This window comes from Neodiprion pinetum, chromosome 5, assembly GCF_021155775.2.
Source record: "Neodiprion pinetum isolate iyNeoPine1 chromosome 5, iyNeoPine1.2, whole genome shotgun sequence".
Classification (NCBI taxonomy): domain Eukaryota; kingdom Metazoa; phylum Arthropoda; class Insecta; order Hymenoptera; family Diprionidae; genus Neodiprion; species Neodiprion pinetum.
In genome coordinates this window covers 8467762-8494902 of record NC_060236.1, presented here as the reverse complement: position 1 = coordinate 8494902, position 27141 = coordinate 8467762, and the positions used below count along the sequence as shown (strand labels likewise).

The following is a 27141-nucleotide window of genomic DNA, read 5'->3' as shown; positions in this document are numbered from 1 at the left end:
TGATATGCTTGTTTTTGCTTGACACTTTTTCATTCATCTACTTAATTATGGTTTATTGTTTACTATTAATGTTGTATTAGTGCTGTAAAACGATTTTCTAAGTTTACCTAAATTTTTCTTCTTCAACTGCTATTACAGGCTTCGGAAATCGTCAAGTCCATCTCGCTGGCTGATGGGTCTTCCACCGACATCTCCACGTCTAAAATTTGTTCATACACGTCCGGGAGGAAGTTCGATACCTCGTCGACCCCCGAGACATCCTCCCCCTCCATCGACAAGATCTCGATCACTGGAACTGCTTGATCAAGAGGAAAAGCAGAGAATTCTCCCTGTCCCAGCAGCCCCAGAACCAGTTCCAAGACCAAGATCAAGGAGTCTGGATGGTCTGCTAGATGAGGATGGTTTGGGATCAGTGTTGAAGGGTGAAGAATCCTTTGCCGAGGCTGCAAGAACGGAAGAAAACCAGGAGAAGTGTAGGCCCAGATCAAGAAGTTTGGACGGATTTTCAGATACAGCTGAATCGGTAGAAACCGTTGACAGAATTTCCCAAAATAGCGCCGAATCTTCTTTGGACGGTGAAGAAAACAGAGTTGTAGAATCTGTAGTTGTTAGCAACAATAAAAAAATAGATTCTGACATCTGTGGAGAAGCAACGATTGGCTGTGTATCTGGACCTTCGATACATAATAATCCCATGCCTGTGCCGAGATTGAGGGTGAAACCGCAAGCTGAGGAATCGCTGTTGCAGGACAATTTGTCTCCGGATGAAGCCAGCGATGAAAAAAGCTTCCTGTTGAAAACTCAAATACCAACAATCAGATCCAGGAGCATGGATGACCTGTTAGAATCGACGACAGCTGAACCTGCATCTGAGACAAAGGAGACGCTTGCCGAACCTGTAAGCTCAGAGTCGTCGACAGGTAAAGAAAGACTGTTGATGAGCGGTACTGAAAAATCTAACTTGTCAAAGGCGAAGAGCTGTGGTGCGGGGTTGGACTCTGCTGAAAGTTTTTCATCAAACGATTACAAACCCCCGAACAAAGTCCAAGGCTCACTATCCTCACTGCCTACCGGTGTTGAGCCTAAAAGGAAACGTAACTTTATGGACAAATGTGTCAATAAGGTACGGTCCTTTATACGAAAGTAAGGAGAATGCTTATAAATTCTTATTTTATAACGCGTTGATACTGACTTGTTATTTAATTATTACTATTACTATTATGCTTAATTATATTAATATCACTACTGTTATTACCGTTTAAACTACATTTTGCGATTTTGAACGTAATTTAGTTATGACAGTAATTCGAGTTAGTAATTCGAATAGGAAAAGAAACATAAATGTATATTTAATTCTCGATACATAGAATGAAAAGTATGATTAGAAGTATGTAAATCACAGTGTGATTTTGTTCCAGTATATTATTATATTATGACGATGTGATGAATGGCAGTGTGAAAGGGAATGATATGATATGGGTATATGTTAACATGATGAATATAGTGCCTGAGATGAAAATTGCGACAAAAAAAAAAGCAGAAACAAAACAAGTGTCTTCTTAGATACCTAATGGCAACTATTAATTTATTTTTTGCCGAATATTTATGATAAGACTTTCGGCACTATTTTACCGTGAACTAGGATAACATAGATAATGGTAACCTGTTTTTCAGATATTGATTTTTTTTATATTTCCTCCAACTGAACCGTATTATAATTACATATATAATGTTTTAGATTTTAATTATCTGTTGTACAGTTCACATTACTGTTCGTAATACTTTTTATTTCACAGGCAGTTAAGTAGACTATTATTATTGATGTTATTATTTTATTATTATCACTATCACTATTATTATTATTATTATTATTATTATTATTATTATTATTATTATTATTATTATTATTATTATTATTATTATTATTATGGACTATTCTATAAACGACGGTTGTTTTTACTGCAGCTAACCCGATTATGAAATATATTTTAATTTAGATTGTATCATTTACATTATTTTGGTATGTAACAAAATTAATTTGAATTGTTATTATTATTATTATTATTATATGCAAGTGTATAAATTACATGTTATTTTCTAAAGAAAACCAGAATGGTATGGTTATAGGCATTGTATTTTGTAATGCTTCGAAACGATGTTATTCATTGGATTAGAAACATATATAGTGTATATTTTACCAAAGTTTCACAGAGTGAAATAAGAATTTTAATAAAAATATTTCAATGTTTCTCGTAAAGAAATTTTTATTCGCAAAAATACAATTATTGTTCAACATCTTTCGAATGAAGTCTCCTTCAATTTGAATCACGTACAACGTTTACATGTGATTGATACCTACTACAATATTATTGTTTTGACAAATTTGTACGACAGCGTGTGTGTTGCACAGCTTGAAGTACGATTTATTATAATATATAATAACATAAAAATAAATATTCCTTAAGACCGTTGTATAATATATCTCAAAGTTTCGAGACTTTGGAATCTTAAAGGAATAGTCATACGCTTTAAAATGAACTTTATGTTTAGTTCAATTTCGTTTTCAGTTATGTCTATTCATCTGTGACACAAAAAAACTAGAATTTAGTAAGTTGATGAAACAACCTACAGATGAAAGTGAAATAGAATATTCATTAATGCTGTTCAAAAACTTACTGGAATATTTGATGATCCTTATATATATTATCTGTGTAAGGATCATCTAATATTCCAGTAAGTTTTTAGCTAGCTGGCTATTACATGTATCATTTTGTAACATCCTTAATATTTGATGATCCTTATATATATATATATATGTGTGTGTGTGTGTAAGGATCATCTAATATTCCAGTGAGTTTTCAGCTAGCTGGCTATTACATGTATCACTTTGTAACAGCCTTAATATAAACGATTTCAAAAAACGCCGAGTTTTAAACACTTTATGAAAATTAGTTCTAAAATATATTTAAGCATGGCTGTGACCATTTGTTCAGTTAATACGCACACGAAAATTAAATTATTTTCGACGAAAGTGAAGTATAATTTACAGTCAAGTACGTATGGAATTGAAATTATATTCATCTGTTTACAATGTCATGCCGTCCCCTCAGTCTTCTCACTAATCGCATATCCGTTGGAAACAGTGTTACACGTTTGGCATGGAGTGACAGTAGTATTGCATCTTCAAAAAATTGCACCAAATACATTTCTGACGCCTCTTGAAGTGCCTCGAGAGCTTTTGCTTGTATTCTATAAAATATTATGTAAAAACATTACTTTCCTGTAACTAATAGGAGCTAACTTTCACCGAAGTTGATTTTTCTAAAAGTTTGCTAGTTCGATTTACAAGGTTGATTGATTTTTAGAAATGTAATACCAACCTGGGATTACTTTTTTCTGAAGGCAAAACCAAACAAATTGTAATTATTAGTTTCTATTCTAACATTTTATGAATTCAGAATGCATTTATTTTAACGAAAAATGCAGTATAATTTCGTGTAATGTGAGACTGTAGATGGTACTTATTTTTTATCATTCATATGCGATCAGAGTTATTACATATAATACGCATGCTCGTTGTTATGAGTTTTTACACACGAACCTGTTAATTTCCAATCGAGGGAACAAATCCAACATAATTTCTCTAACTAATCTAGCAAATGGTAACTTTGGAATCAGTAGCTTTGTCGTCTTCTGTAAGAATCTGATCTCTTGGACCGCTTTAGTGCCACTTTTTGCGCGAAGATTCACCAACGTTCTTGTAGGGCTAACATGTTTCTGCAAACGAACAAATTATGATAAGCATTTGATGTTGCAGAGTTTCCGAAATATCGAAACACATACAAATAATTGGTCCATGTAGATAGACGATCACCTTTGAGGGTGTAGCGCTTGATCTCGATACTGATGAAGCTGACGACAGTGATGGTCTGTGTTTGAATTCAAGTTAATAACCGTAGAATTTTTATAATTTCAAAATTCAATCATGTCGAAGTTAGTAACATTATTGTAACGATGAATGTTGAAAAAAAAATCGTTATTTCGTAACTTGAGAATTCTATGAAATTCAGTAAACCATAATCAAGCAAAATGAGCTCATACAGTTCAAATTTAATTTCATCACAGTGATTCTGAAATTGGAAAATGACAAATTTTCCGTTAATGTTTCATTACGATAACGTAACTAACTTCACTTTCAAAAAATTCATGACATTGTGGTTAACAAAAGGTTTGAGCTGTCAAGCTCGTACGACGAACTAAATGTGGTTTATTGCAGATTACGATAAGCCAATGATAACACCGGTGATGTGGTAAAAAACAGATTAATTATAATGTAATTGTGGACAAGCCTTATTCGCGGGTTAATGACGGCGTCGTGAACGTTTGAATTTTTTAAATCCGGTTCATAACCTCTCTACTACCTTGGCGCTCTTTTCCGTCTGACCATCGCGATACTTTTACAATAAAAGATCGGAATTTGAGAGTAGACTGATAAAACGAGTTACACTTCATTCATTAATAAATACTAACGGGCCCCTCACTGTCAATATTACCCAGAATTAAGGCTAAAATGATTATTATATATCCGAACGAAACCGCGAAGCAAGATCAGCGATATAGGGAGATGTAGGGAGACGCTGCGACCAGTGTTGCCAGTCTGAAATTTCACTGCGTACTATCCATGGTTATAGAAAGTACTAGATTGATAGTTGCCCAACAGTCAACTACCGGCTGAGGTTTATTTCGGGTTGATTGGTGGGGTTTATTTTGGTTCAGTTGACGGGGATTGTTTTGGTTTTGTGATGGGGTTTATTGTGGTTGGGTTCGTGGCATTTATTTTGGTTTGGTCAACGAGTCTTATTTTGGTATGGGCTATTCCGCGTCAACCGGATCAGTCATCTTTCAGATATTTTTTTAATTTGGCATGTGGATTGTGTGGGAGGAGTTAGATTTTTGTGCCAAAGCGCGAATCTCATAATGCAAAATTCGATTTTTTATTAACAATAACAAATTAGACTCCCATATTTTTCAAAAATTCATAACTTTGGCAAAAAATTCGATACAATATATTTTTTTTTTTCAAATTACGCGGAAAGCTCCATAGAATTTAAAAAAAAATACGAAATGTTAAAAAAAAGTTGTTATCAATTGTTTATTTAACAATTAATTTTTCAAAGATTTTTAAAACAGTGACTGACACGATCAAAAAATTTTTTTAAAATTCCGACATGTTCCTTGAACTGTACTACAACCTGTGAATTAATTCCAGAGGGGTGTTTTTCTTCGTTTTCGAGTTAAAAATCATTAAATTAAATTAAAAAAGCATTAAAGCTGTCGATGCGCATGAAATTGCGGCGCGCCGAGTCTCTACGTATTGGCGGGCGGCCGGTTGCCGTCCACCGCTACAACGCGGTGGCGTCGCAGCGTTATTTTAGAATCATTTTCACGATGTAGGACATGATTGAAGAATCTGAAAAAAATACTGTACCTTCACAAGGCCTGCTCAAAGCGATAAGTGAAGTTTCAGGAATGTGTGAACACCTTTAATGATTTTTAACTCGAAAACGAAGAAAAACACCCCTCTGGAACTAATTCACTGATTGTAGTACAGTTCAAGGAACATGTCGGAATTTTAAAAAAATTTTTTGATCGTGTCAGTCACTGTTTTAAAAATCTTTGAAAAATTAATTGTTAAATAAACAATTGATAACAACTTTTTTTTAACATTTCGTATTTTTTTTAAATTCTATGGAGCTTTCCGCGTAATTTGAAAAAAAAAAATATATTGTATCGAATTTTTTGCCAAAGTTATGAATTTTTGAAAAATATGGGAGTCTAATTTGTTATTGTTAATAAAAAATCGAATTTTGCATTATGAGATTCGCGCTTTGGCACAAAAATCTAACTCCTCCCACACAATCCACATGCCAAATTAAAAAAATATCTGATAGATGACTGATCCGGTTGCCGCGGAATAGCCCGTATTGCTTGTATTGGTGGGATTCATATTGGTTTGCTGGATAATTTTTGCCACCTTTTCAGTATGCTGTAATTTAAAAAAAGCGTCCACCTCCGACGACCACCGCATTCACCATCGAGATGGACGAAGAAAGGCACAAGGAGTAGGAGGACGAGAAATACGAGAGGAACAAGGTGGACGAAGAGGACGAGGATTTGTGCACGGTGAGTACAACATTTTTATAATATTTAATAGCAATTGCAATTACAATTCGTCTGAAATTTTGCAAACTTGTCATGTTTACAATATATTATTTCAATTAATTTTTCGCACAGGCCCAAATTCAGTGGCTATCAATGCGCTAATTTTTATCATTTTTATCATAAATTTCTATCATTTTTTAAAAATTTCTGATAATTTTACTGGTAAGACGTGTCAATAAAAATACTATATTATTCCTTACACAATATTTTACATGTGTTCTAATACTGGAAATATTTATTAGTATTCAAGGTATAACCCAAGGTGGTTGGCTGTGGTCGTTGGCGGTGGTTGGCAGTGGTTGGAGGTGGTCGGAGGAGAACGAAGAGAACAAATACGATGCGGAGAACAAGGCTGAGTAAGAGGTGAAAAGGGACGAGGTGGTAGAGGGTACCAGGTGGTGTTAGAAGGTTGGGAGGTTTCTTTCCTGTTGGCCTACGCTCTTTTCGCTGCGTTTTCTGAGTTCCTGAGGGTCCAATTAGTCAGGTAAGGGTCATTCAAGTCGAATAAGAGACCAAAAATTTTCGGCTCCGAAAATGAAGAAGAAGTAAGGCTAACCCCTTTGCATTTTTGGTGAAAATTATCGCGATTTTGAATAGTGCTGAAAAAATTCTTTCACGCACTATTCCGATGTAATTTTGCGAGGGAAATCGATTGTGCGCAGCCCCAATACGCTGCGATCAACGCATGAAAAATTACAGCCAAAAAACGTTAACCTATGTCTTTGACATTTTTCAGCAGGTGCTTTTTTGCTCGCCATTTCTCTCCTGTTGGTGCTACACTCTTTTCGCTGCATTTTCTGAGTTCCTGAGGGTCCAATTAGTCAGATGAGGATCATTCAGATCGAATCTGGGACCAAAAATTTTCGGCTACAAAAATGAAGAAAAAGTAAGGCTAACCTCTTCTAATTCTCTCTTCTAATTTTTGTATCCCGAGAACTTGAATAGAAATATAGAACTAGGCTAAGGTTTTGGACTTAAGACTTTGTTTATTGTTCATTTTGTAATAATGTTTCCCAATATTGTCATGGAAAAGATGAAAAAATAAACCATTGAACAATTAAACCCCTTTGTATTTTTGGTTAAAATTTTCGCGATTTTAAAAAGTGCTGGTATAAATTCTTTCGAGCACTATTCCAACGTAATTTTGCGAGAGAAATCGATTGGGCGCAGTCTCAATACGCTGCGGACAACGGATCAACAGTTACAGCCAAAAATCCAGAACCTGTGTTTTCGACATTTTTCAGCAAATACTTTTTCGCTCGTCATTTCTCTCCTGTTGTTCCTACGCTGTTTTCTCTGCGTTTTCTGAGTTCCTGGGGGACCAATTGTTCGAGAAACGGTCATACAAATCAATTCTGAGACGGAAGATTTTTTGGTCATAAAAAAAGGAAGGTTAACCCCTTTGCATTTTTGGCAAAAATTTTCGCGATTCTGGAAAGCGCTGGAATAAATTCTTTCTGGCACTATTCCGGCGTAGTTTTGCGAGAAAAGACGATTGAGCACAGTCTCAATACGCTGCGGACAACGGATCAACAGTTACAGCCAAAAAACCAGAACCTGTGTTTTCGACATTTTTCAGCAGGTACTTTTTCGCTCGCCATTTCTCTCCTGTTGGTCCTACGCTGTTTTCTTTGCGTTTTCTGAGTTCCTGAGGAAGCAATTGTTCGAGAAACGGTCATACAAATCAATTCTGAGACGGAAGATTTTTTGGTCAAAAAAAAAGGAAGGTTAACCCCTTTGCATTTTTGGCGAAAATTTTCGCGATTCTGAAAAGTGCTGGAATGAATTCCTTCTGGCACTAGACCGACGCAATTTTGCGAGAAAAAACGATTAAGCGCAGTCTCAATACGCTGCGGACAACGGATCAACAGTCACAGCCAAAAAACCAGAACCTGTGTTTTCGACATTTTTCAGCAGGTACTTTTTCGCTCGCCATTTCTCTCCTGTTGGTCCTACGCAGTTTTCTCTGCGTTTTTTGAGTTCCTGTGGGACCAATGGTTCGAGAAGCGGTCATACAAATCAATTCTGAGACCAGAGATTTTTTAGTCAAAACCCCGTTGCATTTTTGGCAAAAATTTTGCGATTCTGAAAAGCGCTGGAATAAATACTTTCTGGCACTATTTCGGCGTAGTTTTGCGAAAAAAAACGATTAGGCTTAGTCTCAATACGCTGCGGACAACGGATCAACAGTTACAGCCAAAAAACCAGAACCTGTGTTTTCGACATTTTTCAGCAAATACTTTTTCGCTCGCTATTTCTCTCCTGTTGGTCCTACGCTGTTTTCTTTGCGTTTTCTGAGTTCCTGGGGAAGCAATTGTTCGAGAAACGGTCATACAAATCAATTCTGAGACGGAAGATTTTTTGGTCAAAAAAAAAGGAAGGTTAACCCCTTTGCATTTTTGGCGAAAATTTTCGCGATTCTGAAAAGTGCTGGAATGAATTCCTTCTGGCACTAGACCGACGCAATTTTGCGAGAAAAAACCATTAAGCGCAGTCTCAATACGCTGCGGACAACGGATCAACAGTTACAGCCAAAAAACCAGAACCTGTGTTTTCGACATTTTTCAGCAGGGACTTTTTCGCACGCCATTTCTCTCCTGTTGGTCCTACGCTGTTTTCTTTGCGTTTTCTGAGTTCCTGGGGAAGCAATTGTTCGAGAAACGGTCATACAAATCAATTCTGAGACGGAAGATTTTTGGGTCAAAAAAAAAGGGAGGTTAACCCCTTTGCATTTTTGGCGAAAATTTTCGCGATTCTGAAAAGTGCTGGAATGAATTCCTTCTGGCACTGGACCGACGCAATTTCGCGAGAAAAAACGATTAAGCGCAGTCTCAATACGCTGCGGACAACGGATCAACAGTTACAGCCAAAAAACCAGAACCTGTGTTTTCGACATTTTTCAGCTGGTGCTTTTTCGCTCGCCATTTCTCTCCTGTTGGTCCCACGCTATTTTCTCTGCGTTTTCTGAGTTCCTGGGAGACCAATTGTTCGAGAAACGGTCATACAAATCAATTCTGAGACGGAAGATTTTTTGGTCAAAAAAAAAGGAAGGTTAAAACCTTTGCATTTTTGCCAAAAATTTTCGCGATCCTGAAAAGTGCTGGAATAAATTGTTTCTGGCACTATTCCGACGTAATTTTGTGAGAAAAAACGATTAAGCTTAGTCTCAATACGCTGCGGACAACGGATCAAAAGCTACAGCCAAAAAACCAGAACCTGCGTTTCCGACATTTTTCAGCAGGTGCTTTTTCGCACGCCATTTCTCTCCTGTTGGTCCTACGCTGTTTTCTTTGCGTTTTCTGAGTTTCTGGGGGAGCAATTGTTCGGGAAACTGTCATACGAATCAATTCTGAGACGGAAGATTTTTTGGTCAAAAAAAAAGGAAGGTTAACCCCTTTGCATTTTTGGCAAAAATTTTCGCGATTCTGAAAAGCGCTGGAATAAATTCTTTCTGGCACCATCCCGGCGTAGTTTTGCGAGAAAAAACGATTGAGCGCAGTCTCAATACGCTGCGGACGACGGATCAACAGTTACAGCCAAAAAACCAGAACCTGGGTTTTCGACATTTCTCAGCAAATACTTTTTCGCTCGCTATTTCACTCCTGTTGGTCCTACGCTGTTTTCTCTGCGATTTCTGAGTTCCTGGGGGACCAATTGTTCGAGAAACGGTCATACAAATCAATTCTGAGACGAAAGATTTTTTGGTCAAAAAAAAAAGAAGGTTAACCCTTTGCATTTTTGGCGAAAATTTTCGCGATCCTGAAAAGTGCTGGAATAAATTGTTTCTGGCGCTATTCCGACGTAATTTTGCGAGAAAGAACGATTGAGCGCAGTCTCAATACGCTGCGGACAACGGATCAACAGTTACAGCCAAAAAACCAGAACCTGCGTTTCCGACATTTTTCAGCAGGTGCTTTTTCGCACGCCATTTGCATTTTAACCCCTTTGCATTTTTGGCGAAAATTTTCGCGATCCTGAAAAGTGCTGGAATAAATTGTTTCTGGCGCTATTCCGACGTAATTTTGCGAGAAAGAACGATTAGGCGCAGTACCGAGACGCTGCGATCAATGCGTCAGAAGTTACAGCCAAAAAACGAGATGCTGTGTTTTCGACATTTTTCAGCAGGTACTTTTTCGCTCGCCAATTCTCTCCTGTTGGTCCTACGCTGTTTTCTCTGCGATTTCTGAGTTCCTGGGGGACCAATTGTTCGAGAAACGGTCATACAAATCAATTCTGAGACCAAAGATTTTTTGGTCAAAAAAAAAAGAAGGTTAACCCCTTTGCATTTTTGGCGAAAATTTTCGCGATCCTGAAAAGTGCTGGAATAAATTGTTTCTGGCACTATTCCGACGTAATTTTGCGAGAAAAAACGATTAAGCGCAGTCTCAATACGCTGCGGACAACGGATCAACAGTTACAGCCAAAAAACCAGAACCTGCGTTTCCGACATTTTTCAGCAGGTGCTTTTTCGCACGCCATTTCTCTCCTGTTGGTCCTACGCTGTTTTCTCTGCGTTTTGTGAGTTCCTGGGGGACCAATTGTTCGAGAAACGGTCATACAAATCAATTCTGAGACCAAAGATTTTTTGGTCAAAAAAAAAAGAAGGTTAACCCCTTTGCATTTTTGGCGAAAATTTTCGCGATCCTGAAAAGTGCTGGAATAAATTGTTTCTGGCACTATTCCGACGTAATTTTGCGAGAAAAAACGATTAAGCGCAGTCTCAATACGCTGCGGACAACGGATCAACAAGTACAGCCAAAAAACCAGAACCTGCGTTTCCGACATTTTTCAGCAGGTGCTTTTTCGCACGCCATTTCTCTCCTGTTGGTCCAACGCTGTTTTCTCTGCGTTTTCTGAGTTCCTGGGGGACCAATTGTTCGAGAAACGGTCATACAAATCAATTCTGAGACGAAAGATTTATTGTTCAAAAAAAAAGGAAGGTTAACCCCTTTGCATTTTTGCCAAAAATTTTCGCGATTCTGAAAAGCGCTGGAATAAATTCTTTCTGGCACCATCCCGGCGTAGTTTTGCGAAAAAAAACGATTGAGCGCAGTCTCAATACGCTGCGGACAACGGATCAACAGTTACAGCCAAAAAACCAGAACCTGGGTTTTCGACATTTCTCAGCAAATACTTTTTCGCTCGCTATTTCTCTCCTGTTGGTCCTACGCTGTTTTCTCTGCGATTTCTGAGTTCCTGGGGGACCAATTGTTCGAGAATCGGTCATACAAATCAATTCTGAGACGAAAGATTTTTTGGTCAAAAAAAAAAGAAGGTTAACCCCTTTGCATTTTTGGCGAAAATTTTCGCGATCCTGAAAAGTGCTGGAATAAATAGTTTCTGGCACTATTCCGACGTAATTTTTCGAGAAAAAACGATTAAGCGCAGTCTCAATACGCTGCGGACAACGAATCAAAAGTTACAGCCGAAAAACCAGAACCTGTGTTTTCGACATTTTTCAGCAGGTACTTTTTCGCTCGCCAATTCTCTCCTGTTGTTCCTACGCTATTTTCTCTGCGTTTTGTGAGTTCCTGGGGGACCAATTGGTCGAGAAACGGTCATTCAAATCAATTCTGAGACGAAAGATTTTTTGGTCAAAAAATAAAGAAGGTTAACCCCTTTGCATTTTTGGCGAAAATTTTCGCGATCCTGAAAAGTGCTGGAATAAATTGTTTCTGGCGCTATTCCGACGTAATTTTGCGAGAAAGAACGATTGAGCGCAGTCTCAATACGCTGCGGACAACGGATCAACAGTTACAGCCGAAATCCCAGAACCTGTGTTTTCGACATTTTTCAGCAGGTACTTTTTCGCTCGCCAATTCTTTCCTGTTGGTCCTACGCTGTTTTCTCTGCGATTTCTGAGTTCCTGGGGAACCAATTGTTCGAGAAACGGTCATACAAATCAATTCTGAGACCAAAGATTTTTTGGTCAAAAAAAAAAGAAGGTTAACCCCTTTGCATTTTTGGCGAAAATTTTCGCGATCCTGAAAAGTGCTGGAATAAATTGTTTCTGGCACTATTCCGACGTAATTTTGCGAGAAAAAACGATTAAGCGCAGTCTCAATACGCTGCGGACAACGGATTAAAAGTTACAGCCAAAAAACCAGAACCTGAGTTTTCGACATTTTTCAGCAGGTACTTTTTCGCTCGCCGCTTCTCTCCTGTTGGTCCAACGCTGTTTTCTCTGCGTTTTCTGAGTTCCTGGGGGACCAATTGTTCGAGAAACGGTCATACAAATCAATTCTGAGACGAAAGATTTACTGTTCAAAAAAAAAGGAAGGTTAACCCCTTTGCATTTTCGGCAAAAGTTTTCGCGATTCTGAAAAGCGCTGGAATAAATTCTTTCTGGCACCATTCCGGCGTAGTTTTGCGAGAAAAAACGATTGAGCGCAGTCTCAATACGCTGCGGACAACGGATCAACAGTTACAGCCAAAAAACCGGAACCTGCGTTTCCGACATTTTTCAGCAGGTGCTTTTTCGCACGCCATTTCTCTCCTGTTGGTCCTACGCTGTTTTCTCTGCGTTTTGTGAGTTCCTGGGGGACCAATTGTTCGAGAAACGGTCATACAAATCAATTCTGGGACGGAAGATTTTTTGGTCAAAAAAAAAAGAAGGTTAACCCCTTTGCATTTTTGCCAAAAATTTTCACGATCCTGAAAAGTGCTGGAATAAATTGTTTCTGGCACTATTCCGACGTAATTTTGCAAGAAAAAACGATTAAGCTTAGTCTCAACACGCTGCGGACAACGGATCAAAAGCTACAGCCAAAAAATCAGAACCTGCGTTTCCGACATTTTTCAGCAGGTGCTTTTTCGCACGCCATTTCTCTCCTGTTGGTCCTACGCTGTTTTCTTTGCGTTTTCTGAGTTTCTGGGGGAGCAATTGTTCGGGAAACGGTCATACAAATCAATTCTGAGACGAAAGATTTTTTGGTCAAAAAAAAAAGAAGGTTAACCCCTTTGCATTTTTGGCGAAAATTTTCGCGATCCTGAAAAGTGCTGGAATAAATTGTTTCTGGCACTATTCCGACGTAATTTTGCGAGAAAAAACGATTAAGCGCAGTCTCAATACGCTGCGGACAACGGATTAAAAGTTACAGCCAAAAAACCAGAACCTGAGTTTTCGACATTTTTCAGCAGGTACTTTTTCGCTCGCCACTTCTCTCCTGTTGGTCCAACGCTGTTTTCTCTGCGTTTTCTGAGTTCCTGGGGGACCAATTGTTCGAGAAACGGTCGTACAAATCAATTCTGAGACGAAAGATTTACTGTTCAAAAAAAAAGGAAGGTTAACCCCTTTGCATTTTCGGCAAAAATTTTCGCGATTCTGAAAAGCGCTGGAATAAATTGTTTCTGGCACCATTCCGGCGTAGTTTTGCGAGAAAAAACGATTGAGCGCAGTCTCAATACGCTGCGGACAACGGATCAACAGTTACAGCCAAAAAACCGGAACCTGCGTTTTCGACATTTTTCAGCAGGTGCTTTTTCGCCCGCCATTTCTCTCCTGTTGGTCCTACGCTGTTTTCTCTGCGTTTTGTGAGTTCCTGGGGGACCAATTGTTCGAGAAACGGTCATACAAATCAATTCTGGGACGGAAGATTTTTTGGTCAAAAAAAAAAGAAGGTTAACCCCTTTGCATTTTTGCCAAAAATTTTCACGATCCTGAAAAGTGCTGGAATAAATTGTTTCTGGCACTATTCCGACGTAATTTTGCGAGAAAAAACGATTCAGCTTAGTCTCAATACGCTGCGGACAACGGATCAAAAGCTACAGCCAAAAAACCAGAACCTGCGTTTCCGACATTTTTCAGCAGGTGCTTTTTCGCACGCCATTTCTCTCCTGTTGGTCCTACGCTGTTTTCTTTGCGTTTTCTGAGTTTCTGGGGAAGCAATTGTTCGGGAAACGGTCATACAAATCAATTCTGAGACGAAAGATTTTTTGGTCAAAAAAAAAAGAAGGTTAACCCCTTTGCATTTTTGGCGAAAATTTTCGCAATTCTGAAAAGCGCCGGAATAAATTCTTTCTGGCACTATTCCGGCGTAGATTTGCGAGAAAAAACGATTGAGCGCTGTCTCAATACGCTGCGGACAACGAATCAAAAGTTACAGCCGAAAAACCAGAACCTGTGTTTTCGACATTTTTCAGCAGGTACTTTTTCGCTCGCCAATTCTCTCCTGTTGGTCCTACGCTGTTTTCTCTGCGATTTCTGAGTTCCTGGGGGACCAATTGTTCGAGAAACGGTCATACAAATCAATTCTGAGACCGAAGATTTTTTGGTCAAAAAAAAAAGAAGGTTAACCCCTTTGCATTTTTGGCGAAAATTTTCGCGATCCTGAAAAGTGCTGGAATGAATTGTTTCTGGCACTATTCCGACGTAATTTTGCGAGAAAAAACGATTGAGCGCTGTCTCAATACGCTGCGGACAACGAATCAGAAGTTACAGCCGAAAAACCAGAACCTGTGTTTTCGACATTTTTCAGCAGGTACTTTTTCGCTCGCCAATTCTCTCCTGTTGGTCCTACGCTGTTTTCTCTGCGATTTCTGAGTTCCTGGGGGACCAATTGTTCGAGAAACGTTCATACAAATCAATTCTGAGACCAAAGATTTTTTGGTCAAAAAAAAAAGAAGGTTAACCCCTTTGCATTTTTGGCGAAAATTTTCGCGATCCTGAAAAGTGCTGGAATAAATTGTTTCTGGCACTATTCCGACGTAATTTTGCGAGAAGAAACGATTAAGCTTAGTCTCAATACGCTGCGGACAACGGATCAAAAGCTACAGCCAAAAAATCAGAACCTGCGTTTCCGACATTTTTCAGCAGGTGCTTTTTCGCACGCCATTTCTCTCCTGTTGGTCCTACGCTGTTTTCTTTGCGTTTTCTGAGTTTCTGGGGGAGCAATTGTTCGGGAAACGGTCATACAAATCAATTCTGAGACGAAAGATTTTTTGGTCAAAAAATAAAGAAGGTTAACCCCTTTGCATTTTTGGCGAAAATTTTCGCGATCCTGAAAAGTGCTGGAATGAATTGTTTCTGGCACCATTCCGACGTAATTTTGCGAGAAAAAACGATTTAGCGCAGTCTCAATACGCTGCGGACAACGGATCAAAAGTTACAGCCAAAAAACCAGAACCTGAGTTTTCGACATTTTTCAGCAGGTACTTTTTCGCTCGCCACTTCTCTCCTGTTGGTCCAACGCTGTTTTCTCTGCGTTTTCTGAGTTCCCGGGGGACCAATTGTTCGAGAAACGGTCATACAAATTAATTCTGAGACGAAAGATTTATTGTTCAAAAAAAAAGGAAGGTTAGCCCCTTTGCATTTTTGCCAAAAATTTTCGCGATTCTGAAAAGCGCTGGAATAAATTCTTTCTGGCACCATCCCGGCGTAGTTTTGCGAGAAAAAACGATTGAGCGCAGTCTCAATACGCTGCGGACAACGGATCAACAGTTACAGCCAAAAAACCAGAACCTGTGTGTTCGACATTTTTCAGCAAATTCTTTTTCGCTCGCCATATCTCTCCTGTTGGTCCTACGCTGTTTTCTCTGCGATTTCTGGGTTCCTGGGGGACCAATTGTTCGAGAAACGGTCATACAAATCAATTCTGAGACGAAAGATATTTTGGTCAGAAAAAAAGGAAGGTTAACCCCTTTGCATTTTTGGCGAAAATTTTCGCGATCCTGAAAAGTGCTGGAATAAATTGTTTCTGGCGCTATTCCGACGTAATATTGCCAGAAAAAACGATTAAGCTTAGTCTTAATACGCTGCAGACAACGGATCAAAAGCTACAGCCGAAAAACCAGAACCCGTGTTTTCGACATTTTTCAGCAGGTACTTTTTCGCTCGCCAATTCTCTCCTGTTGGTCCTACGCTATTTTCTCTGTGTTTTGTGAGTTCCTGGGGGACCAATTGTTCGAGAAACGGTCATACAAATCAATTCTGGGACGGAAGATTTTTTGGTCAAAAAAAAAAGAAGGTTAACCCCTTTGCATTTTTGCCAAAAATTTTCACGATCCTGAAAAGTGCTGGAATAAATTGTTTCTGGCACTATTCCGACGTAATTTTGCGAGAAAAAACGATTGAGCGCTGTCTCAATACGCTGCGGACAACGAATCAAAAGTTACAGCCGAAAAACCAGAACCTGTGTTTTCGACATTTTTCAGCAGGTACTTTTTCGCTCGCCAATTCTCTCCTGTTGGTCCTACGCTGTTTTCTCTGCGATTTCTGAGTTCCTGGGGGACCAATTGTCCGGGAAACGGTCATACAAATCAATTCTGAGACGAAAGATTTTTTGGTCAAAAAAAAAAGAAGGTTAACCCCTTTGCATTTTTGGCGAAAATTTTCGCGATCCTGAAAAGTGCTGGAATGAATTGTTTCTGGCACTATTCCGACGTAATTTTGCGAGAAAAAACGATTTAGCGCAGTCTCAATACGCTGCGGACAACGGATCAAAAGTTACAGCCAAAAAACCAGAACCTGAGTTTTCGACATTTTTCAGCAGGTACTTTTTCGCTCGCCACTTCTCTCCTGTTGGTCCAACGCTGTTTTCTCTGCGTTTTCTGAGTTCCTGGGGGACCAATTGTTCGAGAAACGGTCATACAAATTAATTCTGAGACGAAAGATTTATTGTTCAAAAAAAAAGGAAGGTTAGCCCCTTTGCATTTTTGCCAAAAATTTTCGCGATTCTGAAAAGCGCTGGAATAAATTCTTTCTGGCACCATCCCGGCGTAGTTTTGCGAGAAAAAACGATTGAGCGCAGTCTCAATACGCTGCGGACAACGGATCAACAGTTACAGCCAAAAAACCAGAACCTGTGTGTTCGACATTTTTCAGCAAATTCTTTTTCGCTCGCCATATCTCTCCTGTTGGTCCTACGCTGTTTTCTCTGCGATTTCTGAGTTCCTGGGGGAGCAATTGTTCGAGAAACGGTCATACAAATCAATTCTGCGACGGAAGATTTTTTGGTCAAAAAAAAAGGAAGGTTAACCCCTTTGCATTTTTGGCGAAAATTTTCGCGATCCTGAAAAGTGCTGGAATGAATTGTTTCTGGCACTATTCCGACGTAATTTTGCGAGAAAAAACGATTTAGCGCAGTCTCAATACGCTGCGGACAACGGATCAACAGTTACAGCCAAAAAACCAGAACCTGTGTTTTTGACATTTTTCAGCAGGTACTTTTTCGCTCGCCATATCTCTCCTGTTGGTCCTACGCTGTTTTCTCTGCGATTTCTGGGTTCCTGGGGGACCAATTGTTCGAGAAACGGTCATACAAATCAATTCTGAGACGAAAGATATTTTGGTCAGAAAAAAAGGAAGGTTAACCCCTTTGCATTTTTGGCGAAAATTTTCGCGATCCTGAAAAGTGCTGGAATAAATTGTTTCTGGCGCTATTCCGACGTAATATTGCCAGAAAAAACGATTAAGCTTAGTCTTAATACGCTGCAGACAACGGATCAAAAGCTACAGCCGAAAAACCAGAACCCGTGTTTTCGACATTTTTCAGCAGGTACTTTTTCGCTCGCCAATTCTCTCCTGTTGGTCCTACGCTATTTTCTCTGTGTTTTGTGAGTTCCTGGGGGACCAATTGTTCGAGAAACGGTCATACAAATCAATTCTGGGACGGAAGATTTTTTGGTCAAAAAAAAAAGAAGGTTAACCCCTTTGCATTTTTGCCAAAAATTTTCACGATCCTGAAAAGTGCTGGAATGAATTGTTTCTGGCACTATTCCGACGTAATTTTGCGAGAAAAAACGATTAAGCTTAGTCTCAATACGCTGCGGACAACGGATCAAAAGCTACAGCCAAAAAACCAGAACCTGCGTTTCCGACATTTTTCAGCAGGTGCTTTTTCGCACGCCATTTCTCTCCTGTTGGTCCAACGCTGTTTTCTCTGCGTTTTCTGAGTTCCTGGGGGACCAATTGTTCGAGAAACGGTCATACAAATCAATTCTGAGACGAAAGATTCACTGTTCAAAAAAAAAGGAAGGTTAACCCCTTTGCATTTTCGGCAAAAATTTTCGCGATTCTGAAAAGCGCTGGAATAAATTCTTTCTGGCACCATTCCGGCGTAGTTTTGCGAGAAAAAACGATTGAGCGCAGTCTCAATACGCTGCGGACAACGGATCAACAGTTACAGCCAAAAAACCAGAACCTGCGTTTCCGACATTTTTCAGCAGGTGCTTTTTCGCACGCCATTTCTCTCCTGTTGGTCCTACGCTGTTTTCTCTGCGATTTCTGAGTTCCTGGGGGACCAATTGTTCGAGAAACGGTCATACAAATCAATTCTGAGACCAAAGATTTTTTGGTCAAAAAAAAAAGAAGGTTAACCCCTTTGCATTTTTGGCGAAAATTTTCGCGATCCTGAAAAGTGCTGGAATGAATTGTTTCTGGCACTATTCCGACGTAATTTTGCGAGAAAAAACGATTGAGCGCTGTCTCAATACGCTGCGGACAACGAATCAAAAGTTACAGCCGAAAAACCAGAACCTGTGTTTTCGACATTTTTCAGCAGGTACTTTTTCGCTCGCCAATTCTCTCCTGTTGGTCCTACGCTGTTTTCTCTGCGATTTCTGAGTTCCTGGGGGACCAATTGTCCGGGAAACGGTCATACAAATCAATTCTGAGACGAAAGATTTTTTGGTCAAAAAAAAAAGAAGGTTAACCCCTTTGCATTTTTGGCGAAAATTTTCGCGATCCTGAAAAGTGCTGGAATGAATTGTTTCTGGCACTATTCCGACGTAATTTTGCGAGAAAAAACGATTTAGCGCAGTCTCAATACGCTGCGGACAACGGATCAAAAGTTACAGCCAAAAAACCAGAACCTGAGTTTTCGACATTTTTCAGCAGGTACTTTTTCGCTCGCCACTTCTCTCCTGTTGGTCCAACGCTGTTTTCTCTGCGTTTTCTGAGTTCCTGGGGGACCAATTGTTCGAGAAACGGTCATACAAATTAATTCTGAGACGAAAGATTTATTGTTCAAAAAAAAAGGAAGGTTAGCCCCTTTGCATTTTTGCCAAAAATTTTCGCGATTCTGAAAAGCGCTGGAATAAATTCTTTCTGGCACCATCCCGGCGTAGTTTTGCGAGAAAAAACGATTGAGCGCAGTCTCAATACGCTGCGGACAACGGATCAACAGTTACAGCCAAAAAACCAGAACCTGTGTGTTCGACATTTTTCAGCAAATTCTTTTTCGCTCGCCATATCTCTCCTGTTGGTCCTACGCTGTTTTCTCTGCGATTTCTGAGTTCCTGGGGGAGCAATTGTTCGAGAAACGGTCATACAAATCAATTCTGCGACGGAAGATTTTTTGGTCAAAAAAAAAGGAAGGTTAACCCCTTTGCATTTTTGGCGAAAATTTTCGCGATCCTGAAAAGTGCTGGAATGAATTGTTTCTGGCACTATTCCGACGTAATTTTGCGAGAAAAAACGATTTAGCGCAGTCTCAATACGCTGCGGACAACGGATCAACAGTTACAGCCAAAAAACCAGAACCTGTGTTTTTGACATTTTTCAGCAGGTACTTTTTCGCTCGCCATATCTCTCCTGTTGGTCCTACGCTGTTTTCTCTGCGATTTCTGGGTTCCTGGGGGACCAATTGTTCGAGAAACGGTCATACAAATCAATTCTGAGACAAAAGATATTTTGGTCAGAAAAAAAGGAAGGTTAACCCCTTTGCATTTTTGGCGAAAATTTTCGCGATCCTGAAAAGTGCTGGAATAAATTGTTTCTGGCGCTATTCCGACTTAATTTTGCGAGAAAGAACGATTAGGCGCAGTACCGAGACGCTGCGATCAATGCGTCAGAAGTTACAGCCAAAAAACGAGATGCTGTGTTTTCGACATTTTTCAGCTGGTGCTTTTTCGCTCGCCATTTCTCTCCTGTTGGTCCTACGCTATTTTCTCTGCGTTTTCTGAGTTCCTGGGGGACCAATTGTTCGAGAAACGGTCATACAAATCAATTCTGAGACCAGAGATTTTTTGGTCAAAAAAAAAGGAAGGTTAACCCCTTTGCATTTTTGACAAAAATTTTCGCGATTCTGAAAAGCGCTGGAATAAATTCTTTCCGGCACTATTCTGACGTAATATTGCCAGAAAAAACGATTAAGCTTAGTCTCAATACGCTGCAGACAACGGATCAAAAGCTACAGCCGAAAAACCAGAACCCGTGTTTTCGACATTTTTCAGCAGGTACTTTTTCGCTCGCCAATTCTCTCCTGTTGGTCCTACGCTGTTTTCTTTGCGTTTTCTGAGTTTCTGGGGGAGCAATTGTTCGGGAAACGGTCATACAAATCAATTCTGAGACGAAAGATTTTTTGGTCAAAAAAAAAAGAAGGTTAACCCCTTTGCATTTTTGGCGAAAATTTTCGCAATTCTGAAAAGCGCCGGAATAAATTCTTTCTGGCACTATTCCGGCGTAGATTTGCGAGAAAAAACGATTGAGCGCTGTCTCAATACGCTGCGGACAACGAATCAAAAGTTACAGCCGAAAAACCAGAACCTGTGTTTTCGACATTTTTCAGCAGGTACTTTTTCGCTCGCCAATTCTCTCCTGCTGGTCCTACGCTGTTTTCTCTGCGATTTCTGAGTTCCTGGGGGACCAATTGTTCGAGAAACGGTCATACAAATCAATTCTGAGACCAAAGATTTTTTGGTCAAAAAAAAAAGAAGGTTAACCCCTTTGCATTTTTGGCGAAAATTTTCGCGATCCTGAAAAGTGCTGGAATAAATTGTTTCTGGCACTATTCCGACGTAATTTTGCGAGAAAAAACGATTAAGCTTAGTCTCAATACGCTGCGGACAACGGATCAAAAGCTACAGCCAAAAAATCAGAACCTGCGTTTCCGACATTTTTCAGCAGGTGCTTTTTCGCACGCCATTTCTCTCCTGTTGGTCCTACGCTGTTTTCTTTGCGTTTTCTGAGTTTCTGGGGGAGCAATTGTTCGGGAAACGGTCATACAAATCAATTCTGAGACGAAAGATTTTTTGGTCAAAAAAAAAAGAAGGTTAACCCCTTTGCATTTTTGGCGAAAATTTTCGCGATCCTGAAAAGTGCTGGAATGAATTGTTTCTGGCACTATTCCGACGTAATTTTGCGAGAAAAAACGATTTAGCGCAGTCTCAATACGCTGCGGACAACGGATCAAAAGTTACAGCCAAAAAACCAGAACCTGAGTTTTCGACATTTTTCAGCAGGTACTTTTTCGCTCGCCACTTCTTTCCTGTTGGTCCAACGCTGTTTTCTCTGCGTTTTCTGAGTTCCTGGGGGACCAATTGTTCGAGAAACGGTCATACAAATTAATTCTGAGACGAAAGATTTATTGTTCAAAAAAAAAGGAAGGTTAGCCCCTTTGCATTTTTGCCAAAAATTTTCGCGATTCTGAAAAGCGCTGGAATAAATTCTTTCTGGCACCATCCCGGCGTAGTTTTGCGAGAAAAAACGATTGAGCGCAGTCTCAATACGCTGCGGACAACGGATCAACAGTTACAGCCAAAAAACCAGAACCTGTGTGTTCGACATTTTTCAGCAAATTCTTTTTCGCTCGCCATATCTCTCCTGTTGGTCCTACGCTGTTTTCTCTGCGATTTCTGAGTTCCTGGGGGACCAATTGTCCGGGAAACGGTCATACAAATCAATTCTGAGACGAAAGATTTTTTGGTCAAAAAAAAAAGAAGGTTAACCCCTTTGCATTTTTGGCGAAAATTTTCGCGATCCTGAAAAGTGCTGGAATGAATTGTTTCTGGCACTATTCCGACGTAATTTTGCGAGAAAAAACGATTTAGCGCAGTCTCAATACGCTGCGGACAACGGATCAAAAGTTACAGCCAAAAAACCAGAACCTGAGTTTTCGACATTTTTCAGCAGGTACTTTTTCGCTCGCCACTTCTCTCCTGTTGGTCCAACGCTGTTTTCTCTGCGTTTTCTGAGTTCCTGGGGGACCAATTGTTCGAGAAACGGTCATACAAATTAATTCTGAGACGAAAGATTTATTGTTCAAAAAAAAAGGAAGGTTAGCCCCTTTGCATTTTTGCCAAAAATTTTCGCGATTCTGAAAAGCGCTGGAATAAATTCTTTCTGGCACCATCCCGGCGTAGTTTTGCGAGAAAAAACGATTGAGCGCAGTCTCAATACGCTGCGGACAACGGATCAACAGTTACAGCCAAAAAACCAGAACCTGTGTGTTCGACATTTTTCAGCAAATTCTTTTTCGCTCGCCATATCTCTCCTGTTGGTCCTACGCTGTTTTCTCTGCGATTTCTGAGTTCCTGGGGGAGCAATTGTTCGAGAAACGGTCATACAAATCAATTCTGCGACGGAAGATTTTTTGGTCAAAAAAAAAGGAAGGTTAACCCCTTTGCATTTTTGGCGAAAATTTTCGCGATCCTGAAAAGTGCTGGAATGAATTGTTTCTGGCACTATTCCGACGTAATTTTGCGAGAAAAAACGATTTAGCGCAGTCTCAATACGCTGCGGACAACGGATCAACAGTTACAGCCAAAAAACCAGAACCTGTGTTTTTGACATTTTTCAGCAGGTACTTTTTCGCTCGCCATATCTCTCCTGTTGGTCCTACGCTGTTTTCTCTGCGATTTCTGGGTTCCTGGGGGACCAATTGTTCGAGAAACGGTCATACAAATCAATTCTGAGACAAAAGATATTTTGGTCAGAAAAAAAGGAAGGTTAACCCCTTTGCATTTTTGGCGAAAATTTTCGCGATCCTGAAAAGTGCTGGAATAAATTGTTTCTGGCGCTATTCCGACGTAATTTTGCGAGAAAGAACGATTAGGCGCAGTACCGAGACGCTGCGATCAATGCGTCAGAAGTTACAGCCAAAAAACGAGATGCTGTGTTTTCGACATTTTTCAGCTGGTGCTTTTTCGCTCGCCATTTCTCTCCTGTTGGTCCTACGCTATTTTCTCTGCGTTTTCTGAGTTCCTGGGGGACCAATTGTTCGAGAAACGGTCATACAAATCAATTCTGAGACCAGAGATTTTTTGGTCAAAAAAAAAGGAAGGTTAACCCCTTTGCATTTTTGACAAAAATTTTCGCGATTCTGAAAAGCGCTGGAATAAATTCTTTCCGGCACTATTCTGACGTAATATTGCCAGAAAAAACGATTAAGCTTAGTCTCAATACGCTGCAGACAACGGATCAAAAGCTACAGCCGAAAAACCAGAACCCGTGTTTTCGACATTTTTCAGCAGGTACTTTTTCGCTCGCCAATTCTCTCCTGTTGGTCCTACGCTGTTTTCTTTGCGTTTTCTGAGTTTCTGGGGGAGCAATTGTTCGGGAAACGGTCATACAAATCAATTCTGAGACGAAAGATTTTTTGGTCAAAAAAAAAAGAAGGTTAACCCCTTTGCATTTTTGGCGAAAATTTTCGCAATTCTGAAAAGCGCCGGAATAAATTCTTTCTGGCACTATTCCGGCGTAGATTTGCGAGAAAAAACGATTGAGCGCTGTCTCAATACGCTGCGGACAACGAATCAAAAGTTACAGCCGAAAAACCAGAACCTGTGTTTTCGACATTTTTCAGCAGGTACTTTTTCGCTCGCCAATTCTCTCCTGTTGGTCCTACGCTGTTTTCTCTGCGATTTCTGAGTTCCTGGGGGACCAATTGTTCGAGAAACGGTCATACAAATCAATTCTGAGACCAAAGATTTTTTGGTCAAAAAAAAAAGAAGGTTAACCCCTTTGCATTTTTGGCGAAAATTTTCGCGATCCTGAAAAGTGCTGGAATAAATTGTTTCTGGCACTATTCCGACGTAATTTTGCGAGAAAAAACGATTAAGCTTAGTCTCAATACGCTGCGGACAACGGATCAAAAGCTACAGCCAAAAAATCAGAACCTGCGTTTCCGACATTTTTCAGCAGGTGCTTTTTCGCACGCCATTTCTCTCCTGTTGGTCCTACGCTGTTTTCTTTGCGTTTTCTGAGTTTCTGGGGGAGCAATTGTTCGGGAAACGGTCATACAAATCAATTCTGAGACGAAAGATTTTTTGGTCAAAAAAAAAAGAAGGTTAACCCCTTTGCATTTTTGGCGAAAATTTTCGCGATCCTGAAAAGTGCTGGAATGAATTGTTTCTGGCACTATTCCGACGTAATTTTGCGAGAAAAAACGATTTAGCGCAGTCTCAATACGCTGCGGACAACGGATCAAAAGTTACAGCCAAAAAACCAGAACCTGAGTTTTCGACATTTTTCAGCAGGTACTTTTTCGCTCGCCACTTCTTTCCTGTTGGTCCAACGCTGTTTTCTCTGCGTTTTCTGAGTTCCTGGGGGACCAATTGTTCGAGAAACGGTCATACAAATTAATTCTGAGACGAAAGATTTATTGTTCAAAAAAAAAGGAAGGTTAGCCCCTTTGCATTTTTGCCAAAAATTTTCGCGATTCTGAAAAGCGCTGGAATAAATTCTTTCTGGCACCATCCCGGCGTAGTTTTGCGAGAAAAAACGATTGAGCGCAGTCTCAATACGCTGCGGACAACGGATCAACAGTTACAGCCAAAAAACCAGAACCTGTGTGTTCGACATTTTTCAGCAAATTCTTTTTCGCTCGCCATATCTCTCCTGTTGGTCCTACGCTGTTTTCTCTGCGATTTCTGAGTTCCTGGGGGACCAATTGTCCGGGAAACGGTCATACAAATCAATTCTGAGACGAAAGATTTTTTGGTCAAAAAAAAAAGAAGGTTAACCCCTTTGCATTTTTGGCGAAAATTTTCGCGATCCTGAAAAGTGCTGGAATGAATTGTTTCTGGCACTATTCCGACGTAATTTTGCGAGAAAAAACGATTTAGCGCAGTCTCAATACGCTGCGGACAACGGATCAAAAGTTACAGCCAAAAAACCAGAACCTGAGTTTTCGACATTTTTCAGCAGGTACTTTTTCGCTCGCCACTTCTCTCCTGTTGGTCCAACGCTGTTTTCTCTGCGTTTTCTGAGTTCCTGGGGGACCAATTGTTCGAGAAACGGTCATACAAATTAATTCTGAGACGAAAGATTTATTGTTCAAAAAAAAAGGAAGGTTAGCCCCTTTGCATTTTTGCCAAAAATTTTCGCGATTCTGAAAAGCGCTGGAATAAATTCTTTCTGGCACCATCCCGGCGTAGTTTTGCGAGAAAAAACGATTGAGCGCAGTCTCAATACGCTGCGGACAACGGATCAACAGTTACAGCCAAAAAACCAGAACCTGTGTGTTCGACATTTTTCAGCAAATTCTTTTTCGCTCGCCATATCTCTCCTGTTGGTCCTACGCTGTTTTCTCTGCGATTTCTGAGTTCCTGGGGGAGCAATTGTTCGAGAAACGGTCATACAAATCAATTCTGCGACGGAAGATTTTTTGGTCAAAAAAAAAGGAAGGTTAACCCCTTTGCATTTTTGGCGAAAATTTTCGCGATCCTGAAAAGTGCTGGAATGAATTGTTTCTGGCACTATTCCGACGTAATTTTGCGAGAAAAAACGATTTAGCGCAGTCTCAATACGCTGCGGACAACGGATCAACAGTTACAGCCAAAAAACCAGAACCTGTGTTTTTGACATTTTTCAGCAGGTACTTTTTCGCTCGCCATATCTCTCCTGTTGGTCCTACGCTGTTTTCTCTGCGATTTCTGGGTTCCTGGGGGACCAATTGTTCGAGAAACGGTCATACAAATCAATTCTGAGACAAAAGATATTTTGGTCAGAAAAAAAGGAAGGTTAACCCCTTTGCATTTTTGGCGAAAATTTTCGCGATCCTGAAAAGTGCTGGAATAAATTGTTTCTGGCGCTATTCCGACGTAATTTTGCGAGAAAGAACGATTAGGCGCAGTACCGAGACGCTGCGATCAATGCGTCAGAAGTTACAGCCAAAAAACGAGATGCTGTGTTTTCGACATTTTTCAGCTGGTGCTTTTTCGCTCGCCATTTCTCTCCTGTTGGTCCTACGCTATTTTCTCTGCGTTTTCTGAGTTCCTGGGGGACCAATTGTTCGAGAAACGGTCATACAAATCAATTCTGAGACCAGAGATTTTTTGGTCAAAAAAAAAGGAAGGTTAACCCCTTTGCATTTTTGACAAAAATTTTCGCGATTCTGAAAAGCGCTGGAATAAATTCTTTCCGGCACTATTCTGACGTAATATTGCCAGAAAAAACGATTAAGCTTAGTCTCAATACGCTGCAGACAACGGATCAAAAGCTACAGCCGAAAAACCAGAACCCGTGTTTTCGACATTTTTCAGCAGGTACTTTTTCGCTCGCCAATTCTCTCCTGTTGGTCCTACGCTGTTTTCTTTGCGTTTTCTGAGTTTCTGGGGGAGCAATTGTTCGGGAAACGGTCATACAAATCAATTCTGAGACGAAAGATTTTTTGGTCAAAAAAAAAAGAAGGTTAACCCCTTTGCATTTTTGGCGAAAATTTTCGCAATTCTGAAAAGCGCCGGAATAAATTCTTTCTGGCACTATTCCGGCGTAGATTTGCGAGAAAAAACGATTGAGCGCTGTCTCAATACGCTGCGGACAACGAATCAAAAGTTACAGCCGAAAAACCAGAACCTGTGTTTTCGACATTTTTCAGCAGGTACTTTTTCGCTCGCCAATTCTCTCCTGCTGGTCCTACGCTGTTTTCTCTGCGATTTCTGAGTTCCTGGGGGACCAATTGTTCGAGAAACGGTCATACAAATCAATTCTGAGACCAAAGATTTTTTGGTCAAAAAAAAAAGAAGGTTAACCCCTTTGCATTTTTGGCGAAAATTTTCGCGATCCTGAAAAGTGCTGGAATAAATTGTTTCTGGCACTATTCCGACGTAATTTTGCGAGAAAAAACGATTAAGCTTAGTCTCAATACGCTGCGGACAACGGATCAAAAGCTACAGCCAAAAAATCAGAACCTGCGTTTCCGACATTTTTCAGCAGGTGCTTTTTCGCACGCCATTTCTCTCCTGTTGGTCCTACGCTGT

The 27141-nt window shown here is 40.1% G+C and overlaps 2 protein-coding genes and 1 long non-coding RNA gene across 16 annotated transcripts in view; 2 read left to right on the top strand and 1 right to left on the bottom strand.

Annotated features, from left to right (window-relative positions):
- Sarm (sterile alpha and armadillo motif) overlaps positions 1-1607 on the top strand; it is a 184499-nt gene extending 182892 nt beyond the window's left edge. For all 12 annotated transcript variants that reach the window (XR_006883628.2, XM_046629748.2, XM_046629757.2 and 9 more), the window contains one exon: positions 139-1607. The gene's annotated coding sequence lies outside the window, so the exon portion shown is untranslated. The remainder of the gene's footprint in view (positions 1-138) is intronic.
- Positions 1608-2111: 504 nt separating this feature from the next.
- On the bottom strand, positions 2112-4670 carry LOC124220607 (histone H3.X-like). 3 transcript variants are annotated; one of them, XM_046629763.2, is made up of 4 exons: positions 4422-4670; positions 3875-3912; positions 3602-3777; positions 2112-3249 (listed from the first exon to the last, which is right to left on the bottom strand). In XM_046629763.2, the coding sequence occupies exons 1-4, from the start codon at positions 4510-4512 to the stop codon at positions 3078-3080; spliced, it is 477 nt and encodes a 158-aa protein (XP_046485719.1). In that variant the 5' UTR covers positions 4513-4670; the 3' UTR covers positions 2112-3077. The 3 variants fall into 3 exon arrangements, with proteins under 3 accessions (XP_046485719.1, XP_046485720.1, XP_046485721.1); XM_046629764.2 differs by having other exon boundaries at positions 3875-3929; positions 4422-4669; XM_046629765.2 differs by lacking the exon at positions 4422-4670 and having other exon boundaries at positions 3844-4091.
- A 1142-nt stretch (positions 4671-5812) lies between these two features.
- Positions 5813-7231, top strand: LOC124220609 (uncharacterized). The gene is made up of 3 exons (XR_006883630.2): positions 5813-6183; positions 6465-6706; positions 6959-7231. It is a non-coding gene; the product is annotated as an uncharacterized lncRNA (long non-coding RNA).
- The last annotated feature ends 19910 nt before the right edge of the window (positions 7232-27141 follow it).